The sequence below is a fragment of the Chinchilla lanigera genome, unplaced genomic scaffold (genome assembly GCF_000276665.1).
Source record: "Chinchilla lanigera isolate Chin_1 unplaced genomic scaffold, ChiLan1.0 scaffold00039, whole genome shotgun sequence".
NCBI classification, from domain to species: Eukaryota; Metazoa; Chordata; class Mammalia; order Rodentia; family Chinchillidae; genus Chinchilla; species Chinchilla lanigera.
Window position 1 is genome coordinate 592,900 of NW_004955440.1, and position 22,241 is coordinate 615,140.

A 22,241-nucleotide genomic window follows, 5' to 3' on the forward strand; every position below is an offset into this window, starting at 1 on the left:
AGAACCCACATTTTACTTTTACTTGGGAAGAATTCGATTCACAGTCAAAATATATCTAGATAGAGTTTTCACATCTGCACCCAGAATGCATGCAGAAATTGAGCACAGGAACAGAACCTATTAAACCAGAGGTATAAATTCCTGAGAAGCATGTAAGTAATTATTTAAGGTTTCAGTGATATTATTTAAAACAGCTCAATCCCTTCAAAAGTATTTGGTATAACTTCGGAAGTAAAAGGCAAACAATGAATTTAGTTAGTGAGCCAATAAGTGGCTGCTAGAAAATGAGAATGTTTTGCAAAGTTATGGAATTCTGGGAAGTATCTCAGTAGAGTATAAAAATCATACAAGTCACCTTGTATAGTAATTTTAAAATAAAAGGAATGCTCATTGTTATTGAAGGGCAGTACTTCAGGCTGTCCTAAATCTAAGCACATACTCCAGGTTTGAGAAATCCTGCCTTCTTTAACTGACCTTATTGCACAAGTAGAAAATATTGCTTTAAAGACAGGGAGAAAGAAAAGCACTTCCTCAAGGAACAGTTACAGGACTTTAAAACTTAACACACCATGAAAATACTCCCTCTGTCACCATCAGTACTTCAGCAGCAACACAAAGGTCACAGAAATTCAAGGGGAAGGCCAGGTTTTTTTGCTTTTCCCTTTCTTTATCCTTTCTTTTTCTGCAGTACTGAGAATCAAAAAAGGCCACCTGTCTTAAAGAAGAGTAGAAGTATTTGTGTCTTCCTTAGATTATACACCAAAGACAATGGCACTCAATGAAACTATGTCATATTCCAATTGTGCATAGCTGTATGAACAACTTAACCATTCTATTAACAAACAGAATTCTAGATCAGTTTTTCTACTAGGTATGTGCACATTCAGTGTACTACTTGTTGATCTCCGTATTTGCATTTGTTTACTACATTTTGTTCAAAAAAGGGAAAAGAAAGAAAGGAAATGTTTTCTAAACAGCTTCTATAATTACACAGAAGTTCTCTAAAGGGTGTTCTTTCTTCACTAATTAACTGTCAGAGTGCTTACTGAAAGCAGTACTGTGTGGGTAGGAATCAGTATGGATGAACCTAGCACGTGCTGCAGTGAGAACTTGGGTGCGAACTTCACCCCAGCGCCATTTTTCCTTTGTTGAATGAGGGAAAAGATTATGGTAGGAACAAAGGTTGTTGAAGCGCCTGACTTGCTCTCAGCACACATGTATGGGCAGGAAGAATCAAAATGATCCTCCAACTTGAAAACAACAAAACGAAGCTGAGTTCCAAGCCCCATCATTTTAACTCAGATTTAGGAAAGTGCCCAGTTAGCTAATTGTGTTCCAAATCCCTGAGGGGATTCTGAGCCTCAGCTAGGCTAGGGAGAACAGGAAAAGGGAACTTTCTAGGTTTTAAAAACAATAAACACTTCAGTTTTTCATTCTGCTTATGTGCATGCAAAAATGCTATTATGTTACAAGTTTGGAAAATTGACATTTTTATACTAGTGTTATTATTTTTTACAGGACATTTCTTAGAAAGAGTATCTTTTAGAGTTGAATGTTTAGTAATATAATGTGTGAACCCTAACTTTTTTCTCTGGCATAAATTTTTGGATTTGCTTAAACTATATTTAAAATCACTATAAAGAAAACAAGGAAGTAATCACTATACAGAAGTAATACTTAAAGTAAAAAATTTTCTAGCTCTTCTGATAAGAATTATAATTGGAGGAAATTAACATCTCTCCCAGGCTGAGCTTCAGGTGGTCTTGACCTCTCATGAGGGAGATCCCAAACCCAGTGCCATGTACTTTCTGTGTATTATTAGAAAAGTATCTATTTTTCTGTCCATGGGTCTCTATGTATGTATCTATGTAAGTATGTATCTATCTAATGACTGACAAGTTTTAGATAACAGGAAAAGGTCCATTTCCTCGTGCTTAGACACACTTGATAATTCTTTTTAAGAACTATTTAAGAAAAAGCAATCTTGAAGTCCAATTACATAATATCAAATGGAAATTACTTGGTAAAACACTATATTATCTTAGATGCAGAATAAGGGATCAATGACGGAGCACTGGCCATCTTTGAGAATTATGGAACTGGACTCTGAAACCTCAGTATCCTAGGTCTCTCCCAGAAGGGAGAATAACATAGGTGAAGACAAACCTGGACACTATTGCACTTTGCTGATCGTTACTTCTAGTGCACTCCACTTCCCACTGGGACAACTCACCAAATATTTTGACCAAATTTCTGCACTTCATTTTCATGGTAGCCTACTCTGCCAGTTCAAAGGGTGCAAAGGTACTCAGGGGACCTAACGCTGGGAATGTGTCACTTAGGGCAAGCCACTTAGCCTCTCTGAGTGCCTCTGTAAAGTGAGGAAAGTTTTCTTTCTGCAAAATAAGGGAAAATAATAGTAACTCTTTCAGTGTTCTTGTGAAAACTCAAAGAGCTTGTACTTGAAAACCAGTCGTAACAGTGACGGGTGCAGAGTAGGTTTTCAGTAAGTGTTTGCCAATAGTCAAGGAGGTAGATGTGTTTTTCCTGTATTTCGTATTATCTCAGCCTCACAGGACTTTGAATAGAAATATCAAAACCTTAGAATTTGAAGACCAAGAGAAAGCCTAGATATCATCTTTGTAAGGGTGAGCCTTGATTTAGTACACATTTGAGTTATTGCCCCTATTTTTAAGAAGGTATAATCTGCAGACTAAGAAATTTTCCATAAAAATCTGAGCTTTCAGCTTCCTTTTGACACATGCGGCCATCTTTGCACACTGGTGTTTCCTGTACTTCCGGTTGTCTGGGTCTGCCATAGCTGGGTTGTGGCTGCCCCCTGGAGATCAGACAGAGGTTCTCCAGTTTGCCTCCATCCCCAGCATTCCACCGCTTGTCTAGCTTTAAACCACCTGTGGATAGTTAGAGCATGACTTTCAAAAGCAAAGCTTTGGCCTGTTAATAAAAGCAAATGAAACCATTCCCTGTATTTATTTCTTCATCAGAAGTGGACAAATAGAATGTAGGCCTCTGGAGGGCACTTAGGTTCCTCATACTCTGTATGCCTTAACTATTCTATGGATGACTGAAGTCATTTACATTTGCAACCCCTAATTCAGTCCAAAATCTCTGCTTTTCAAAACATGAAAAACAAAGAACCTACATAGTTTAAGTAATTGCCTGAGATCCCGAGTCTCAGTAGCAAAAGCCATATATGTAGGTCTTTCTCAGTTAACTATTTCCATTTGCCCAGACACAATTTTTCCCCTGCACAAATTAGTCAATGTAATTCAATTCACATTCCACACAGAAAAATGGAAACAAGAGGACGCATACCCACCTCAGTGAGAAGCACAGAAGGTAGCTACGGACACAAGAGGCCTATAGGGGGTGATCTGTCATTAGTGCTGAGGTTATTCACATCTCAAGCTGCCTGTGTGTGCACACTGTGACAGATGCAGCTGAAGGAATGATGTCCCTCTCCAATCAGCTACGGTATATCACTGATACTTAGTTGTATTCTCTTATGTCTAATCCTTATTTTTTTCTATTGTAAGTTTCCTAACTTAATGAAATAGTGGCTTGAGCAACAAGAATATAACATGACACTAAGAAACAAAACACCCAAGGAGAATCAGCTGGAAAACTAAACAAAGCAGGAGGGAAATAGATGTTTCTGACTTGGGGTCTTCTAAAGACAGCCTTTTAAGGTCTTGTAGTATTCCCATATGAAACAAGTCTGTCCTAGGTGCACATGACACCTTTCCTGCACAGAATGATAATGTGTCTGTTACTCAGAGGCTTGTCTCTTCCACAGAGAAATGAAAATGAAACACTGCCTGGCTTATTACCTTATATCAGTTTGCTTTCATTAACTTTTTTGAGTTCTGAAACAGTGACTTTGAGACCTGGCGTTTTAGACTGTGCCCACTCTTAACCACACCATCAAAATATTCCCCAGATAATTGCTTTCTTTAATTCTATATATCTCATCTAGGAAAATCCATAACTTGTTTTTAGATCTAGCACACAGCATCTGCCAGAGTTCTAACAGACCTCTGTCAACCTCCTCATAGCAGGAGCATGATGATATCTATTTTAGAGATTTCTGGGACAAATGAGGGAGATTCATTTTGTCCAGGTGCTTTGTAAAGTATAAAGCACCACATGTGCATACCCAGAACATCAGACCTGGTCCAAAAACATTGGGACATAAAACGTTCTGAGAAAGGAAGGCCATAGAGCTTATGAAGAATCTCGTAACTCCTGTGTCCACTTTATGAGACAATGGGAAAGACAGTTATTTAAAAATAAGTCCTAGCCAGATGAGAGGGTTTCCTAAAACAATGCAGCAGTTCAGTGTCCTATACCAGCGGTGGCAAACCTTTTAGAGGCGAGTGCTAAGTGCCCAAATTGCAACACCAAACCCACATATTTATTGCAAAGTGCCAACACTGCAATGAAACCTGAATACTGAAGTTTTATGTTAGAAAAAACAACTTATAAATTAACATCTTTGTCCTTAATAAACATGTGTGCCACAGGTTTTCTACCACTGGCCTGCAACTTTGTGTTCTTGGAACTTGTGTGGCTTCTTTCTTGGCTTCTATCACTTTGTCCAATACGTGTAATTATCTGCCTTCCCTCCCTACCCTGAAGAATCTTATAAACTGAAGAAATAACAACTCCTCCCTCCACCCCCTAAATATCCACAGCCATAGCCCTGTTACTTAATAAGACGTTCCCTTACAGAGCAAAAGAGCCCCTGCAGATTTGATCAAGTCAGTGGCCTTGAGATAAGGAAATTACCCTGGATTATCTAGTTGGAGGGAAGCAAGACAGAAGAATAAGTTCTAATGACAACAGCAGAGACTAGAATGTTATGCTTTGAAGATGGAAGAATGGCTAGATTCTGGGAAAGGTACAAAAATAACTACTCCTGAAGCCTCTGGAAAGAATCTGGCCCTGCCAATACATTATTTTAAAACTTTGGAGTTTCAGAATAATAAGGGAATACATCTGTATTTTGTTAAGCCACTAACTTTGTTACAGCAGCCAGGGAAACTAATATATTTTCTTTAGAAAGTAAATGAATAACTACTACAGTGACGAATGAGTGAATGAACCAATGGATGGATGAGGTGAACTCTACACGGAAGGGAGAGAGGCCAGGTTAAGCTTGCAATTTGGGAATAACCGGCTAGCTAACTTGAGCCTATTACTTAGTGTCTATAGAATTCCACATCATAAGATGTGATGCTGTAGAGTCAGACTGCCCAAGGTCCAAGTCCCCTCTGCATTACTTCCTGACTATGCGTTTTCCAGCAAGTGGTCATAGCTCTCAGCCTGCCCTCACAGTTGTGAGATGGTTGGGGACAGTACTTCTTACACAAAGTTATTGTGGGCACTGAATGAGCTCTAGTCTAGTCATATTTGATGGGGCTCTACACTAAACAAACTAGAAATTGTTTCTTAGTGACATAAAATGGTCACTAATATCACTTCACACATAAAATTTGAAATCATGCAAATTCTCTAAATTAAAAAAGCCAAAACTGCATAATGGTAAGGCTAGTAAATTGTAAACAACTTATTATCTCATGGTAGGATTGGCCTGGCTGCTGAATAGAAACAACCATCATCCGTTGAGAGAAACCACGCTGAATTATGCAAGTTATAAATCATACAAGGAACACATCATGTGAGATCTCCAGGAACACAGTCATTTAACAAAACAGGACCACATTTAATGCATGCAAATTAATTAGCATGGACCTTGAACATAGAAGCTATTACTCTTATTTTATTAGCTCTATGATAAAATCCTCAGAACAAACACCTCTACCACAACAGAAAATGAGACAAATTTCAGCATTGCTAAGTGTCTAAGCTTTACATCAACCTCTGACCCCTTCAGAGAAATTTTACAGGTTGGAAAATCTGAGTCGTGTTAATGACACCCCATATTATGAAGCAATAAATTCTCTGGTTTTGTCCAAAACAAATAATTTAGCTCTAGGAAGGTAGCAACTATGAAATGTACTGGTATCTCTATGTAAATCTTGCATAATGTATTTGGTTACTATGATACTATAGTGTTTAAGTATAATTGTGTCAACTTAATTGGCTTGGGAACTGCCTAGAGGATTAATAGATGGCACCTCTAGGTATGTCTAACTGAGTCATGGAGATATAACTTTGGGTACCATATATGGTTCCTGGTCCCCTTTTCTCTGGCATTGTTCCCCTGCTCTGCTTTCCAGCCACCAGGAAGCTAGCAGCTTTGCTCCACCATGCCCTTCCAGCATCACGTTGTTGCCTTGAAGCCAAATGACCATGGACTAAATCCCCTGAAACCATGAGCTACATTAAACCTCTTCTTTTTTACATTGTGGTTTGGATATTGCATCCCAGCAATGGGAAAGTTGACTAATACAGAACCATATTTAGAATAACAGAAATTATGATGAGGAAAGGACTTCATTGGGACTCAATGTTGTCCACTATAATTTGTCATCTCTTTGTTTTTACCTCTTGAATTCCCAGAGTACAAGGTTGTAAGTTGTGCATCCTAAAAGTGAAATAAATGTTTGTAGAATGTGTGAATGAACTTTCTCAGTCATGTAACCCAGGCCCCTCTCCCCTTTGAGAAGAGCCTAAGGCCAATTAGAACAATAAATATCCCTTGTGCGTAGCATTAATTCAAAGTTAATAACAATCTCCTCTCTAGAGGTAAAAGCTAATTTCCCCAAACAAATAGACAAGTTTATAGAGAGGAAAATGTTTTAAAACACATTTTTGTACTGTATGTGCTTTACAAAGCCACCACTTCAAGGAAAAAAGTACACTGTTTCCTTAGAAAACGGGTTTTAGGGGTCTTTCTTTTGTCTTTCACTAATCTCCTCTGAGGTAGTTGAAATCAACTCCTTCTAATCTGTATTCACTAGAGAGGGAGAGCAGTGGTCCTGGCCTTCACAAAGTAGCTCCACCTACTTTGCAAGAGTCAAGTATTGACAGCACACCCTTATAACAGCCAAGTATGCCAAGATCTCATATCTCTGAATAATATTCTGACTTTCATTATCAGGTTCTTCCCTGTCCTCTTCTCAATACATCAGGTTGCAGGACCCTGAGCTCACGGATGCAGAAAAGCTGATGGCAAAATTATCCTTAACAGCTCAGTTTCTGTGATTACCTCCCCAATTTCTCTTTTCTTTCCCCCCAGTACAGGGAATTGAACTCTAGCCTGGCCTTTGCACTGAGCTATATTCCAGCCTTATTTATTTTGAAACACAGTGAGTTGCCCAGACTGGGTTTGAATTTGTGATCCTTCTGCCTCAGCTTCCCAGAGGGCTGTGACTACAGGAATGTGTCACCAAGTCCAGCTCCATCTTGCCTTTTAACACATTTGTGATGGAGCCATCATTTGTAGTCTCACTGTTGGGCAGCTTGAACCACTGGTAGTACGTGTATGACTATGCCATCCATTGACTGTACCACTTCTACCACTAGTGGTACAAGCCACCTGATGGGACAGTCATATACCTATCATTGGTGGTTCAAGTTAGCAAGAAGGTGTTAACCAGTTAAAAACCTGTAGCTCCCCAATGATTCGCTCAGATTTCTGCCCATCTTCTTGCTTTCTTAGTTTACTATGCATAGTTGTACAGTCAATTCTGGGTCTTTATTTGTTATTTTCAATAAAAGCCCTAAATATAGCTATATAATGTTCCTGTGCTATTTCTGTTGTATTTCCCTTTCCAAATCTGCCAGATCCTTCTCATCTGGGTGGCCATACTCAGATTGGATATCCTGCTTTCTAGTCTAGCCACCTTGCTAGTGTCAAAAAGACCATGAGTTAAGGGTTATTAAGAGAAGATGATGATTTCTTCCTTCACTATCCCCTTACTATTTGGACCCCTTTAGAGTCCACAGTGTCAGGTACAAGAACTTTGAGTGTCAGTTACCAGCCCAGATCTCATCCAGCTCTTCCATGGAACTTTGGTCTCATCATCAAACTGTGTCTCATCAGACCATTACCTGATGAGACATTACCATTCAGTTACCTTCATCTTCTTATACCATTACCATTCAGTTACCTTCATCTTCTTATACCCAGGAGCCTGCTATGAAGATTTGCACCACTGTACCCTGATCTAGTATCCCCCTCTACCTGGAACATGTTACTGGTTCTCTACTCTTAAGTCCCACTGCAAATCCCCCCTCTGGCAAGACTTTCTTAACTCCTCAGAGAGGATGAGTCACTCCCTCTCTGTTGTTCCCAGAGAATGGTGTCAATACCTTTCTTACAGCCTGAATCATAGGATTCTGCAATGACATTGTTGTAGGTCTCTATTTCACATTTTTTCCATTTTCCTCCAAATAAATCTAGGGTCCTCTTAAAATCAAGAGCTCAAGGAACACATACCTTAAGTAAGCATGTATATAATTTCTCAAACCAGACATGACTGGGCAGCTCCCACAAAAGAAAACAAGCTGACTGGGACCCAGCCAAGAGTAAAAAATATGGCATACCTGATAAACCAGCATGTTAACCGTTTCCTCTTTGTTCTGCTCTGGAGGTCCTTGACTCTGCAATAGATTTCGTACTGTTTCTTCCATCCTGAAAAATAAAAATATAAAGAATTTCTTAAAGAGGGATTCCCTTTATCATGTGTCTGTTCTAGTTAATAGAAACCACTTTTTAGGATGTATTTTCTAAGTTTATACCAGGAAATATCTTTTCTCTACTCTCTCTTTTTGTCCCTATTTTAAGAATCTGTCAAGAAGTCATTTATAATCCTTCTTCAGCATATATATCTCTTGGTTCTTTCTCCTTACCATTTAGGTGCACATCCATGGCCTTGGACATCTGTACTTATGCACACACCTCCTAATCACTCTCTTTCAATTCAGTACAATGTCATCACATTAATCTTCCAGAAACACCACTTTGATTTTTTAAACTCAATTTTCAAAGTTAACACATATTACATAAATGCATTCTCTCCATTAATACACTGTCATTTCTTTCCATGGTGGTCTGTCTATGTCAGCAGAGAAAGATTTACTTCATTCTTTTCAACCATTTCTTAGTACTTTATGGTGTCAATGTTCTGTGCAGGATTTAACTGTTCCTCTTCTGATGGAAATGAAATGGTTCACAATTTTTGCTACTTCAAATGATCAGCATATTTATACTTGCATCTTTGAAGACATTTATGACTACTTCTATAGGTTATACTATAATAGATTGTGTGTTGTAATCCTACTTTTTAAATAGTTACTTCCCAAGGATGCCCATTGTCCCCAAAGCCGATTTCTATTTCTAGACATCTAGTCAGGATGTTGCTACTTATTGGAATGCCAGCTTCCTTTCATCTTCCTGTATGCCATCCATCTTTCCAATTATATCTCAGATTCTGCTTCCAAGCATCTTAGTCACTTTTTTCCTCATTGGTACAAAATAACAGATACTCTCAATTTAAAGTAGAAGATTAGTATTATTATCTAGCCCATAACTTAACTGTGGCTTCAAGGCAGGAAGGCACGGCAGAGGGGCATGGCAAAGAAGAGATTCTCATGGCATGGCAGACAGGAAGCAAGAGTAAAGGAATGAGCTGGGAAGGGAGATATAACTTTCTGGGTCACATTCAAGGTGACACACCTATTCTGAACAGGCCCCACTCCCTAATAGCTCCTCAGCTATAAGCCCCTATACCACCACCTTCTAAAGGTCCTGCCTATGATCCCATGAGATTTAGAGAGCATGGAGATATAAACCATAACACTAAGACTTCTTCATTTATTAATAGCTTCTTTGAATTCTTACACCCCCTTATTTAAATCATTTATTCTAACACTTAAACCCCTTTGCTTGAATACTCAGGTATTTCATTTATTCAAGTTTTGTCCTCTAGAAAAAATGGCAACAGCTGATATAACACTATGTCGCATATCTCATGTATGTCTTCCTCAGTTATAGGTAAAGTAGGTGTTCAGTGCACAGTTCATATTTGCCAATGCATTTTTAAAACAATGAAATACTCTATGCCAGACACTCTCCATGTATATTCAGACTCTTTGATAATGATCTTCTTTTGGGGTCCTTCCAAGAATACAGAAAAGACCTGAACTCTTGTAAACTCACCACACTGAACACTGTGCTCCTTCCTTACCCAGGGCTGGAGTTGACTGTCTTTCTCAGTCTCATCCTGAACAATGTATTTCAGTGACTCAGCGTGATATCAGAGAGAGTTGTGGTGGAAAGCAAGCTAATTCAGTTTCTCCCTTTCTCCAAGGACAGCCAGTGTGGCAAACTGAGGGCTCTAGAGGCCCTATGAGTCCTCTGCTGTGGCTAGGTCACACCAGCACCTAGCATCCTTCAAACTGCCAGCCTTTCTACTATGGGTGTGACTACGTAACAGTGGAGCGAAGAAACTGCAGACAGGCCGGAACATCCAAACCGGGATTATTAATTGGGGAAATTCTACCTTGACAGAGGATGAGACTGGGACCCACTCAGGCTTTCCATAAGATGGAGGACAGTGGTTATGAGAACTGAAAGATGATTTGTGACCACACATTTATGCAGCTTACTTGGTGCAGCCATCTGGACAAGTAGAGACAGTTCCCTGAATTTTCAGAAGTCTTACATTATTAATAATAACTCAAAATGAACAGTACTTTTGACTTGTCAGAGAACCCCCTTATCTATAAATTATTATAATGTACTTTTAAATATCATTACATTTATTAGTAGTTGAAAAGGCTCAGACACAGAAAGATTGGTTGGCTACTGAAAGGATCATGGTTACTTGGACACAAAGTTAGAATTAAAAGATTCTTACTCATTAAAAACAGCAGCTTCTCCCCTGTTGACCTGTTGACATTTAGGGCAAGTACCCTGAATGAACAATAGTCCTAACTCCTCAGGAAGAATTACCTCAGTCCGTACCTTTTAGATGTGGAGCCCAAGAAAGCAATGGCTCTGACCAGGGCAGAACTTAAGATCTGGGAGAAATTTTTAAAAAAGACTAAGTTTAGTTGGGAAGAAGGTTGGGGGAGGAATCCTAAAGAAGCCACAAATTCTGAAATACATCCTCATGGCCAATTTCTAATACTTCATTTCATTTTATGTACATAATCTTTTCAGAGATAGACTTCCACAATGTTCATCAAATCTATCACAAACAAGAACAATAATAAGTGTTGGAAGACTTAGCTGACCTTCTCAATTGTTATAGGTCAAAGACAGTTTTCTGGTTTTCTATGTATTATAGTCGTATGCTATATGAGTGTCTTTGGTCAACTGAACAATGGACTGCACATGTGATGGTGATCCCACAATCTTATATCAAGTGGAATCATTATTGTCATACTTTGTGTGAACACACCCTCTGACATTCATACAAAGATCAAACTGCCCAACAATGCAATTCTCAGAAGATATCTCCATTATTAAGTCATGCATGACTATAGTCTACTTTCTTCTCACTTTAGCACAAAAATTGGAAATCTTATTTTGATGCTGAATTCATTCTTTTGTAAACATTGGGCCTAAATGTGGCCCAGTACTTAGAAGTCAGTTGAAATAAAATCATGTCTTCTTTTATTTTTTTAATAAATTAAAATATAATGTCTCTATAAATCTTACTGAATTATCTCTGTATAATTAGAAGCTCTATGGCTAATTTGATAACTGAAAAGAAAAACACCTATTCACCTTTCCTTTCACCCTGCTTGTTGGTTTTGTATTAAAAAGAAAGAGAAAAAAGGAAAAAAATGGGAGTAGACAGGAAATTGTTAAAATAATCTCAAGCAGTCCAGAACCTTTGGAAATAACTGTGAACATTTTCCTGGCATTACCATGTGATTAATTAAAATCAAGTCCATCTCCAACCTGCAGCTTGGAACAGAGGCACAGGACTCACCCCAACCTTTTTCATTAGAAAAAAAAAAATCAAGTTGTCATATTTTTCATAATCTTTATGAATCTGTTCACAGAAAAAATGTTTTCAGTCTTATGAGACCATATCGTTGTTTATTCCCAGAGGACATCTTTTCTGAATATTCATTTACTAAACCTTTGCTTGTTTAAAAATTAAAGGCTGTGAAGCATCATCCATCGTGATTCTGATGCCCAATGATATTTTGTTTTATTTTATTATTTTGATGGTGGATGTAGCAGAGCTCGCATTGCTAGTCAGCACACAGCACAGCTCTGCCATCTGTTTCCCAAATGTGACTAAAAATAAGCCAATTCCTTTCTTCACTTCAGGTTTGGGTAGGGCTGTGGTTTTTATTTGTTTCCAAATTGCTGATAGGTGTGATGCATCCTTAAATACTGACCTTCAGTGATGTTTTCTGGCTCTTCTCAACTGAGACTAAATCCTGTCCTTTCATAAATTTTCACAAGTATCTGTCATAACTAAAAATATGTACAACAAATTTATATTCAGTGAATTGTAGTAAGTTCTAATACACATTAAGTTTATCTTTTTTTTTAAACATTAACTCCCAGGCAAACCAGAAGAAAAAAGCTAAACACCTATGCAAACAATATATTTTAGGTAACAAGGTAAAAATATAGGAGTTGTATCTTATTAAAAAATATACCCCATTTGTTATGGTAACACATTATTTAAAAATCAACAAATTTTTATTATAGACTTTCCTCTGAGGGTTAGTTAAGAGCATTAATTTAAAATAGGGTTAATTGGACATTAAATAATATTGCATAAGATAAAATGGAGATATACATCATTTTTCACGGATGCCATGGTCCTGCACATAGAACAGCCAAAAAATTTGACCAAAAGGCTCAGAGAATTAATGACCAAATTCAGCAATATAGCAGGATATAAAATCAACACACAAAAATCAAGTGTTCCTGTACACCAATAATAAACTCACAGAGTAGAAATTAGGAAAATAATACCATCCACAATAGCATCAAGAAAAATTAAATAGTTAGGAATTAACCTAAACAAATAAATGAAAGACCTCTACAGTGTTCTGAAGACAGAGATTGTAGAAGACATAAGAAAATGGAAAGATATCCCCTGTTCCCGGATAGGCAAAACAAATACTGTCAAAATGAACATACTTTCAAAACTGACATACAGATTTAATGCAATCCTAATCAAAATACTAACAGCATTTGTCACAAGACTAGAGAAAACAACCGTAAAATTCATATAAAACCAGAAGAGACCCAGGAAAACAAAAGCAACTCTGGCAACAAGAGCAAAGAAGGAGGCATTCCAATCCCAGACTTTAAATTATATTATAAAGCTGCAGTAATAAAAACAGCATGGTACTGATGCAAAAACAGACATATAGATCAGTGGAATAGAACACAGCATGCAGAAACAATCCTAAGTACATTCAGCTATCTGATCATTGACAGTATGGCCAAAAATATACTCCAGAGGAAAGACCACCTCTTTGACAAATGGTTCTGGGAAACCATGTGGAAAACTGAATCTAGACCCATAGGTCTCACCATTTACTAAACTAATATTAAAATGGATCAAAGAACTGAATGTTAAAACAGGAACACTTAACCTACTGGAAGATAAAATAGGTAAAACCCTTGAAGACATAGGCATAGGTAAAGTTTCTTCTGAATTAGAACTCAAACTGCATAGGAAATAACACCAAGAATCAACAAATGGGATCATATCAAAATTAAAAGTTTCTACATAGTAAAGGAAAGAACCAACAAAGTAAAGAGACAAACTATAAAGTGGAAAAACATTTCTGTCTGCTACTCCTCAGACAGAGCATTAAAACCTAGAATACATAAAGAACTAAAAATAATTAGGCCCCCCAAATAAAAGATCCAAGTAAAAAAACAGGCAAGTGAAATAGACACTTCTCAGAGGAGGAAATATAAATGGCCAATAAATACCTGAAAAAAATGCTTAACATCTCTAGACATTAAAAAATGCAAATCAAAGCAACAGTGGGATTTCACCTTACTCCAGAAAGAATGGCCATCATCCAGAAATCACACAGTAACAAATGCTGAGGAAGCTGAAAGGAGACAAGGAACACTTCCACACTGTCATGGGGAGTGTAAACTAGAACAGTCACTGTGGAAATCAGTATGGAGATTCCTCCAAAATCTAAACACAGAAACACATTGCACCTGGCTATCGCTCTCTAGGTATCTTCCCAAAAGAGTTAAAGACATCATATTATGATATATGCATATCTACGTTAATAGAAGCATACTTATAATAGCTAAATCTTGGACACAGCCTTGATAAACATCAACAGATGAATGGATAAACAAGGTGTGGCATATATACACAATGGGGTACTATTCTGCAATAAAGACGGATAAACTTGAGTCATTTGTAGTAAAATAGATGCACTCCGAGACCATGTTAAGTGAAATATATCAGCCACACAAGCTTAAATATTACTTGGATATAAGAAATCCACAATATAAATACATTTTTAAAAGCAAAATAAAAGATAATAGGAAACAGGAAAATAAATCTTTTGCAAAAGGGAAGGCCACCAGGACATGGAAGCTGAAGGGAGGAAGGGGACAAAAATGGAATTTAAAAAGAATTAAGATGAATTATGTATATGTACCAACTCCCCATGAGGAATGTGAGCTTGTACTGCAGATGTACTAATAAGATTTTAAAAATATGTAATACTGCATAATAAAAGTAACAATTGAAAACAGCCCCAAAGTACAATTAGAGAGCCACTGCCACTGAATTCTCTCCCTATCCGAGGCTTCACTTTTGCCTGAAATCATCCCTTTAAAGCACAGACTTGCAAGTACTTGTCCCTGGTTCCATAGCCAATGTCTCTTAGAAAGGCTTTCTGAACAGCAAAGCAAAGTCCTTCAGGAAGAAAATGTTCAAAGATTGTGATCTTCTGACCTCATGAAAACAGCAAATCATACAGAACCTGATAGGATCACAGGTATTATTTATAATCACAAAAAATGATTTGGACCTTCAAGGTCTTGACTCAGTAGCAACAGTAATATTAGAAATGTTAACTCCGTGGTAACTTCGGAGCTGTTTATTCTAACACAGAAATGACTGTGCTTCTCTTTTTCTTCCTTCTAAGATCTGTCCCTCTCCTCTGCTTAACAACACTTGAGGAACTGATCAGAGTACTACCCTGAAGTTTTCTTTTCTGACTCACATCAAATATTCAGGCACATATAATTTCATTTCTGACAGAGATAGAGCAAAAGAAACACAAAATAAGAAGCCACTGTTTTAACTCCAACTGATGACTGACAGCTGTTTCAACTGAAAGTTGAATCAAGATCTGTTTTTGTTTTGAAGGAACATTCTAGTATGTACTTATAGAGTAATCAAAGGACAATTTAACAATGAAATTAACACTAACTACTCATATTCTTTTAATCAGGTGAGAAGTTGGAAGACCACAACCCATCCATTTTGCTGTAAGTACGGATCACATTCTTTTACTTTCTCATTCCATGCAGTTTCTCAAGAGTTGCTGCTGTGAGTTGCAAATTGCTTTTCCTGGTATTTCACTGATTTGACTCCAAATCTTCTCACTTTGAGAAAATGTGCCAATTTAAGCAAGGGTTCCACTGTGATTTAACTTCATTTTAGTGACAGGAAGAAAAGGGCTGAGGTTGAATTAGAAAGTGAGAACAATGGCTAGTATCACCGCAGTGACTGCTTTACCCTGAGCCTTCTGCTAGGAAACTATGACACAACACAACTTCATGTACACAGCTGTGTCGAGAACAGTCCTTGTCCTCTAAGATCAGGGCCTGTACCTAGCACATGTGTACTTCTCATACATGCTGGAAGAAAGGAAAGAGCTAAAATAACATACTAGCACATGCGTGCTCATTCTCTCTCTGTCTCTGTCTCTGTCTCTTTCTCAGTGTCTACCTGCCTGCTGCCTGTCTGTCTGTCTGTATGTCTCTCTCATTAGATGCCTAAATAGTAGAGTTATAAGATTTAAGCTTACTACAACTTAGATGTTCCGAAGCAATGAAACTCATTTATTTTCATATAGAATCAACCTAATTTTTTCCTTGAGCATTCACATGTGGACCAGCATTAACTTCCGTCCCAAGTGCTGGTGTAAATTACAACCTTAACCTAATTTGATAGGTTTTGAAACAAATTTTAAAAATTCAGAAAGAGGTACCCATGAAGATATCACTGTGATTATTCAGCAATAAGAATTGGTACATGGAACAACCTGAATCTCAAGAACATTATCCTGAGTGAAAAACTACAGTATGTTTCCATTTATTGAAATTCTAATGCAGCCAAACTTAATCTATGGTGGCAAACTTAAGAGCAATTAAATCAGGCAATGCAAAGATTGGGGAGAGCTGTAAAGAAAGTCCCTAGAGTAATGGTAAATGTCCCATATCTTCACAGCAGTTGGACTATGCAGCATATGCATTGGGTAGAATTCATCCAAAGTTACATTTGAGATTCAAGTATGTAAAGTTTATCTCAGAGGGAAAAATGAACATCAAGTGCAAATATTGTGTTCTAATTAATGGTATACATGCTCAGGTATTTAGAGGAGAAATTCCCGCAACTTACTTTGAAATTCTTCTTAAAGAACAAGATTGATGAACAGAGAAAACAGATGAGTGGGTAGACATGTGGCAAGATGAGTCACAGAATCTAGTGTGTTCATGATGTGCACTGTAAAATTCTCAACTTTTCTCACATTAAAATTTTTTTATAAAGAATTATTAAAACATTTCATTTGGCAAGGCCATTTAACTCTTCAGTAGCTGTGCGTAGCCTCTCAGAAGAAAAGAAACACACTTGAGTTACTCCCACAGATGGTGTCAAGGTATATGCAAGCCTGGTTTGGTAGACCATGGTCTTTGCACAGAGGGGGAAAGAAAAAGCATGGAGGAAAGCCCCAGTGCATGCACTGGTTGCTGGCCCCACATCTCTAGATTCTGAGGCTGGGACAGCTCCTAGTCTTTTCATCCTGCTTGCCTGGCACTACCTGGTTTGCACTTTAGCTTCTCCTGGCTGCAGCACTCTGAGTCATGGCTCAGTCAGCCTGTTAACCCAAAGGTGTCCAGACACTGGTGTATATAGGTCCCTTGACTAGCCACAAGACTCCAAAGTAGGCTCACTAGCTTTCGAACCTGTCTTTAAACCACACAGGCTCTCAACGAAGCCAAGAAAGTGCCTACTTTGTGAATAAACAGACTGGACCAGCAGCTGATATGGCTATGTCCCAGTTCACAGGGACAGAGAGAGACGTGTTCCTTTTCCAGAATCCTCAAAGTGAAACAATGATGTGAGCACCCTCTGTCCCCCACGTAATGTCTCACCTAAAGCACCTTTCTCTTTCTCTTTCAAGATGTGTCTTCGCAGGTATCTCTAGCACTGCAAAAGGGGCACCTTCTGATAACTTCCCAGACACCATATCTGGCTCCCTTTTAACTCTAGTATTCTGGCTAAGTCTATAGAAAATGTAAGTGAAGTCTTTTAACAATATATTGGGAGGCTCTACAATCTCAGTCATCTAGAGTTGGCCCTTTTATGTCAAAAAGGAGAGGATGAAGGAAATCGGGAAATCCTTATTTACAACACTTGAGAACTCACAAGGCCTTGTCTTATTGCATGTTACATGAAAGTTGAGTATTTCTTCTTTTATTTTGTTTGAATTTCTAGGAACATTTAGAAGAGAGTTCTAGTGTTCAGAATGACAAAAATGGGGATATAGCCCAGCGGCATAAGTGCTTGCCTGGCAAGCCTGAGGTCATGAGTTTGATTCCCGGTGCCCCCCCCCCAAAAAAAAAACCAGAATGGCAAAAATGGATAAATATATGGATTTTAAGTAAATATATTAGTTGTACAGCTACTGTATGCCAGGTATATTTTGTGGTTTTAATACTTAAAAGTCCAAAGGTAGGTATAACTTTTGCATTTTTATTTCTGTATATACATATGTATATATATTCATTCATGTATTAATAAATGCATAAAGTTCCATGAGAAAAGGGAAGTCATTCAAGGTCATAAACACACTAATGGTAGAGCTGGTACTGGAACAAATATACTTTTTGATTTCAAAACTTACAGACTTTTCCCACTGTGCTACAATAGTGTTCCAGCAAACATTTAAGACACTATGGTGTTTACTTGGCTAGGTATCAACATTTTCTGCCTTATAGTCATCCTATGATGACATCTGGATCAATGGGTTCTTATGACTTTCAAATGCTATCCTGAATTGGTCAATCTTTTCTCTCAATTAGATTAAAATTCTTCTGTATCCAGGTTTATGCACAGTGATAGATTTTAACATGTTATGTGAACATAGTTTTCACTATAACCTCAGGCCCCAAAAAAGATGTGTGGAAGCATTTACTGCCAGCTATCCTTGGATATATATGTCATCCCTACAGGGCACTCAGTTCTACCCAGACACCAAAGAAAACACAGCCAATCTCTGACCTCTTCCTTCCTCAAAGAAAGCCCTCTTTTTGTGCTTTTTTAACACCCTGATTCTGCTGTCACAGTGCGATAGCACCTTATTAATGATCTGTGAGTTTCTCCAAGTCAGCAGCTCTCCCTTGTTTTTTTATTTTACCCTTAGCAACTAAGCATAGCTTCCATTACTAAGTTACTGAGCAGATATCTGATAAATTCTTTTGGCTGGGGAATAAATGAATTTAGTATGTTCCTACCCTCCACCCACCAAAGCTCAGTTTGTTCTTTGGATCCTTGCATTGTCACTTCCCACAGACATTTACCAAATACACATGCCACCCGTTATAGGGAAGTAGCAACAAGAAGAGGCCAGTGAGACTGGAGACGTTCAGTCTATCTGTAACATTTATCCTAGTCCTTAGAAAAACAAACCAAATATCTAAATCTGTTATCTTGGTCACACTGGATGCCTATATGCTTCAACTCAGCTAATTAACTTCTATAATCTGAACATTAATGTGGCCAGGGCTCCCGACTCAGTCCCTTACCCAGACCCCTTTACCACTGTCAGACTCATCTCTGCAAGGACTGCCCATTGCTCTACATTAGAAGAAAGACAGTAGAATCACCTCAGTGAAGAAAATGTTTTATATGGCATGCATATCATTTGCGTTTTGGTTTCCTTATCCCATCCTACTTCCAGAATCTTCCTCAGCAATTCCTCCTAACTCCCACCTTAATTGCTGCACAGAGCTTTCCTCAAGAGAGAGGGAGGAAAAAAGGCTAATTTTCAATGCCAACAGGAAGCTGTTCATGGAATCTTGCTGGTTTGGAACTGGGCTCTGTCCAACTGCACTAACTTAGAAAATGAGAACTCGCTCTCATAGAGGCTAGCACATCAAAGTGTGCAAGCAGAAGCAATGTGCAGGCTGACTGTGACTCAGAAGATCTTAACCCAATCTCTGCTTTCCCTGCTGCAACAGTTAGGAACAGTAAATCTACTGGAAGATAACTGAAAACTGCATTGCAGCTGAAACTCACTCTGGATGAATGTTGGAGGGTTGAAGTTTCCTCTTTCTCTCCTCGATGATATATATTTTTAATTCAGCACAAATTTTGAAAGAATAATACTGCTGCCCACAACCACAGAGCTCTAATTCACTCATGGGAATGCAACACCATTCATAAACAGATCGAAAGGTGCTAGTCCAATTTGAATTACTGCATCATATTCACTCCGGGGCCATCTGTGTGTGAGCACAAAGCGACATAAATTTTCTCCTAGGCGACCTTGTGCTGGTTCTGGCTGGGGGACTCACTGCAGGAAGAGGTGCTAGTGGAGAGAGGGCAAGGAAGCAGAGAAATGCATTCAGAGAAGTCCCTCTTTCCACAAGGGGTAGAAGGGAATCCCCTGAATGTAAACAAGCAAATCCCAATTGTTCCTGCTGAACAATGGTAGAACACAAAATTACATTTATGCATGAGTGTTTTCGTAGAGTTGTACTCATCCCGAGAAGGGGATGAGAAAATCTCATATGTGCAAGTGAATGTCACAAAGGGGGAGCAGATCTCATGAGCTTACACTCTCCTGGTTAAACAGTTTGGAGGTGCGATTAGCCCAAAAGCCTGAAAAACCACACGAGGTCTACAAAATAGGGTATTTCCCTAAATGAAGCTACCTTTTAAATCAATACATTAATTACTAATAAAATTTTATTAATTTATATAATACAATAGAGCTAACATCATGTCCCATATTTAGTGTTATGAATTCATCTATTCATATTCTAAATCTGCTCATGTATGTGTCCAATCCAACTCAAAATAATGAAATTCCACAAATAAACTCAGCTTGAATTTTATTTATTTTCTTCAGCAACCTGGAGCTCAAATGTTCTGAGTCTGATTCTGTTTAAAAAAGAACTGTGAATTGCAATGTACATATTCAAAATGAAGCTCACTTTATGTTTAAGTTACATCTTTCTCCACAGTTGTGCCTAGCTCTTCATCGGATGGTTATAGCCCCCTAGAATACCGCAAACAGGCCACCTTCTGCTCTCTTTCAAAATGTGATTAGGATTTTGATGTGGAAAAAAATTAAGTATTGAATATAGCAGGCTGGGACTCGATTCTCCTTGACAAATTAATTTTGAATTTTACTCCCTCTTTACATGCATTAAATATTTTTCCTCTCTTTCATACATATTTGTAAGTTTTCTGTACATTGACAATTATTTGGTAACTAAAACTTAACAGAGATTAAATCAATAGTTGCACTGGACCTGAGTAATGCCTGAAGCAATACACTGAAGAGCTGATGTTAATCTGTTGTTAATATTTTGTGATGAGGCCCAGGAAAAGGTCGGGGAAACCTAACCTGGCATATTTAAGATCAAATGACAGTGTTACTTTCTCTGGACTGGATGCAACAGTGGCAAAGTGGCACTTTAAGAATCCACAGAACTGGCCTTTAGAGCTTCATGGATCCATCAGGTCCTTCTGCAATTCATATGTTCCTTGTGGTGTTTGTTTGCTCCACTGTATTTCAAAGTGGTTTCTATTAAGGAAGCAGGTATTATAAACCATATCAGATCTGAAAGGATACATTACCAAATTCTTTCCCAGCCTCCATACTTGTAGACACAGAACAGTCAGTATACCTCATACCCCTGGACTCTCTAAAGCAGCATAGGTGGGTCTTGGTTTGGTTATTCGTACCACCCATGTAACCCAAAACAAATCACGTTTATGTTTTGATCTTCAATTTCCTTATCTGTAAAATGGACAGAACCTCCTGGCCCCATTTACCTTAGAAAGATTTTCTGAAGAGGCAATGTGAGAAAGAGTGCAGCCATATAAAGTGACATTTGGTTTCATTCTGGCTTTAAAGAGTTCTTCTAGAGCTATAAGGTTCTTTGTAGATCTTTTAGTGTTTAGGCGAGAAGGGTCAGAAATTGGCTGTGTGGGAGTAGCGCTCAAACAAGTCATCCCTTGATGAGGGCACCTAACTTCGATGCTTTTTATGAAAATGCGAGGGGTAAAGCACCTGTCCAGGTTGAAGCAATCACAGGTTTGGAAGATAACCTACTATGGTAGTTTGAATAGACTGGAAAGTGATGCTGGAGTAGGAGCCCTAACACTCACTGACTTAAAAAGGGACTGAATTTCTCATTGACACAGACCTTGGACAACTGGCAGCTTTAGGCAACTCAATAATCAGTTGTCTTTCATAGGTAGAATGGTTATACACTCTGGCTTCCCAGGACAAAATGGTATAAAAATGGCAAGGAGGTGCTTTTTGCAGAGGCCATTTACCTGCTAGGGTAGCTGAGTATCCAGCAAGAAGAGAAAGTGGCATTGGTTCTCACATGTCTTACAGGCCTTAATGGTGAGGCTAGAAGGTATACTTGGAACTAGTACTCAGTGATCACCTGTCCAACCTCTTTGATTTCATGGTTACATCAAGGTGGCCAACAGCCACAATTTAAGCCAGGTAATGAAGCATTGCTCTTTCTCCACTGGACGTTACTTACTCTGAACTGTCGCTATTGAGGCTCTTCTCTCGCCTCCCAGCCTTATAGTGATCACGCTTCTTTCACTTATGCCAAATTGATTGCCAACCAACACAATTAGTTTCCTTGAGCTCTCTGAATTGTCCACAAATACCTTCCCTCTGATCAGAAAAATCTTCAAACAAAACCCTTCAAAGTCTGTTTTCCTTTGAAGAACACACTATCAAACCTTTAGTATGACAGTTGATAGACATGTTTTTAATGCAGTCTTTTTCATAGTAAATAT

General features: G+C 38.3%; 1 protein-coding gene across 4 annotated transcripts in view; it reads right to left on the reverse strand.

Annotated features, from left to right (window-relative positions):
* Nckap5 (NCK-associated protein 5) overlaps positions 1-22,241 on the reverse strand; it is an 892,836-nt gene that overhangs the window by 326,511 nt on the left and 544,084 nt on the right. For all 4 annotated transcript variants that reach the window (XM_005390736.2, XM_013517461.1, XM_013517462.1 and 1 more), the window contains one exon: positions 8,536-8,623. In XM_005390736.2, coding sequence (XP_005390793.1) covers positions 8,536-8,623 — 88 coding nt within the window. The remainder of the gene's footprint in view (positions 1-8,535; positions 8,624-22,241) is intronic.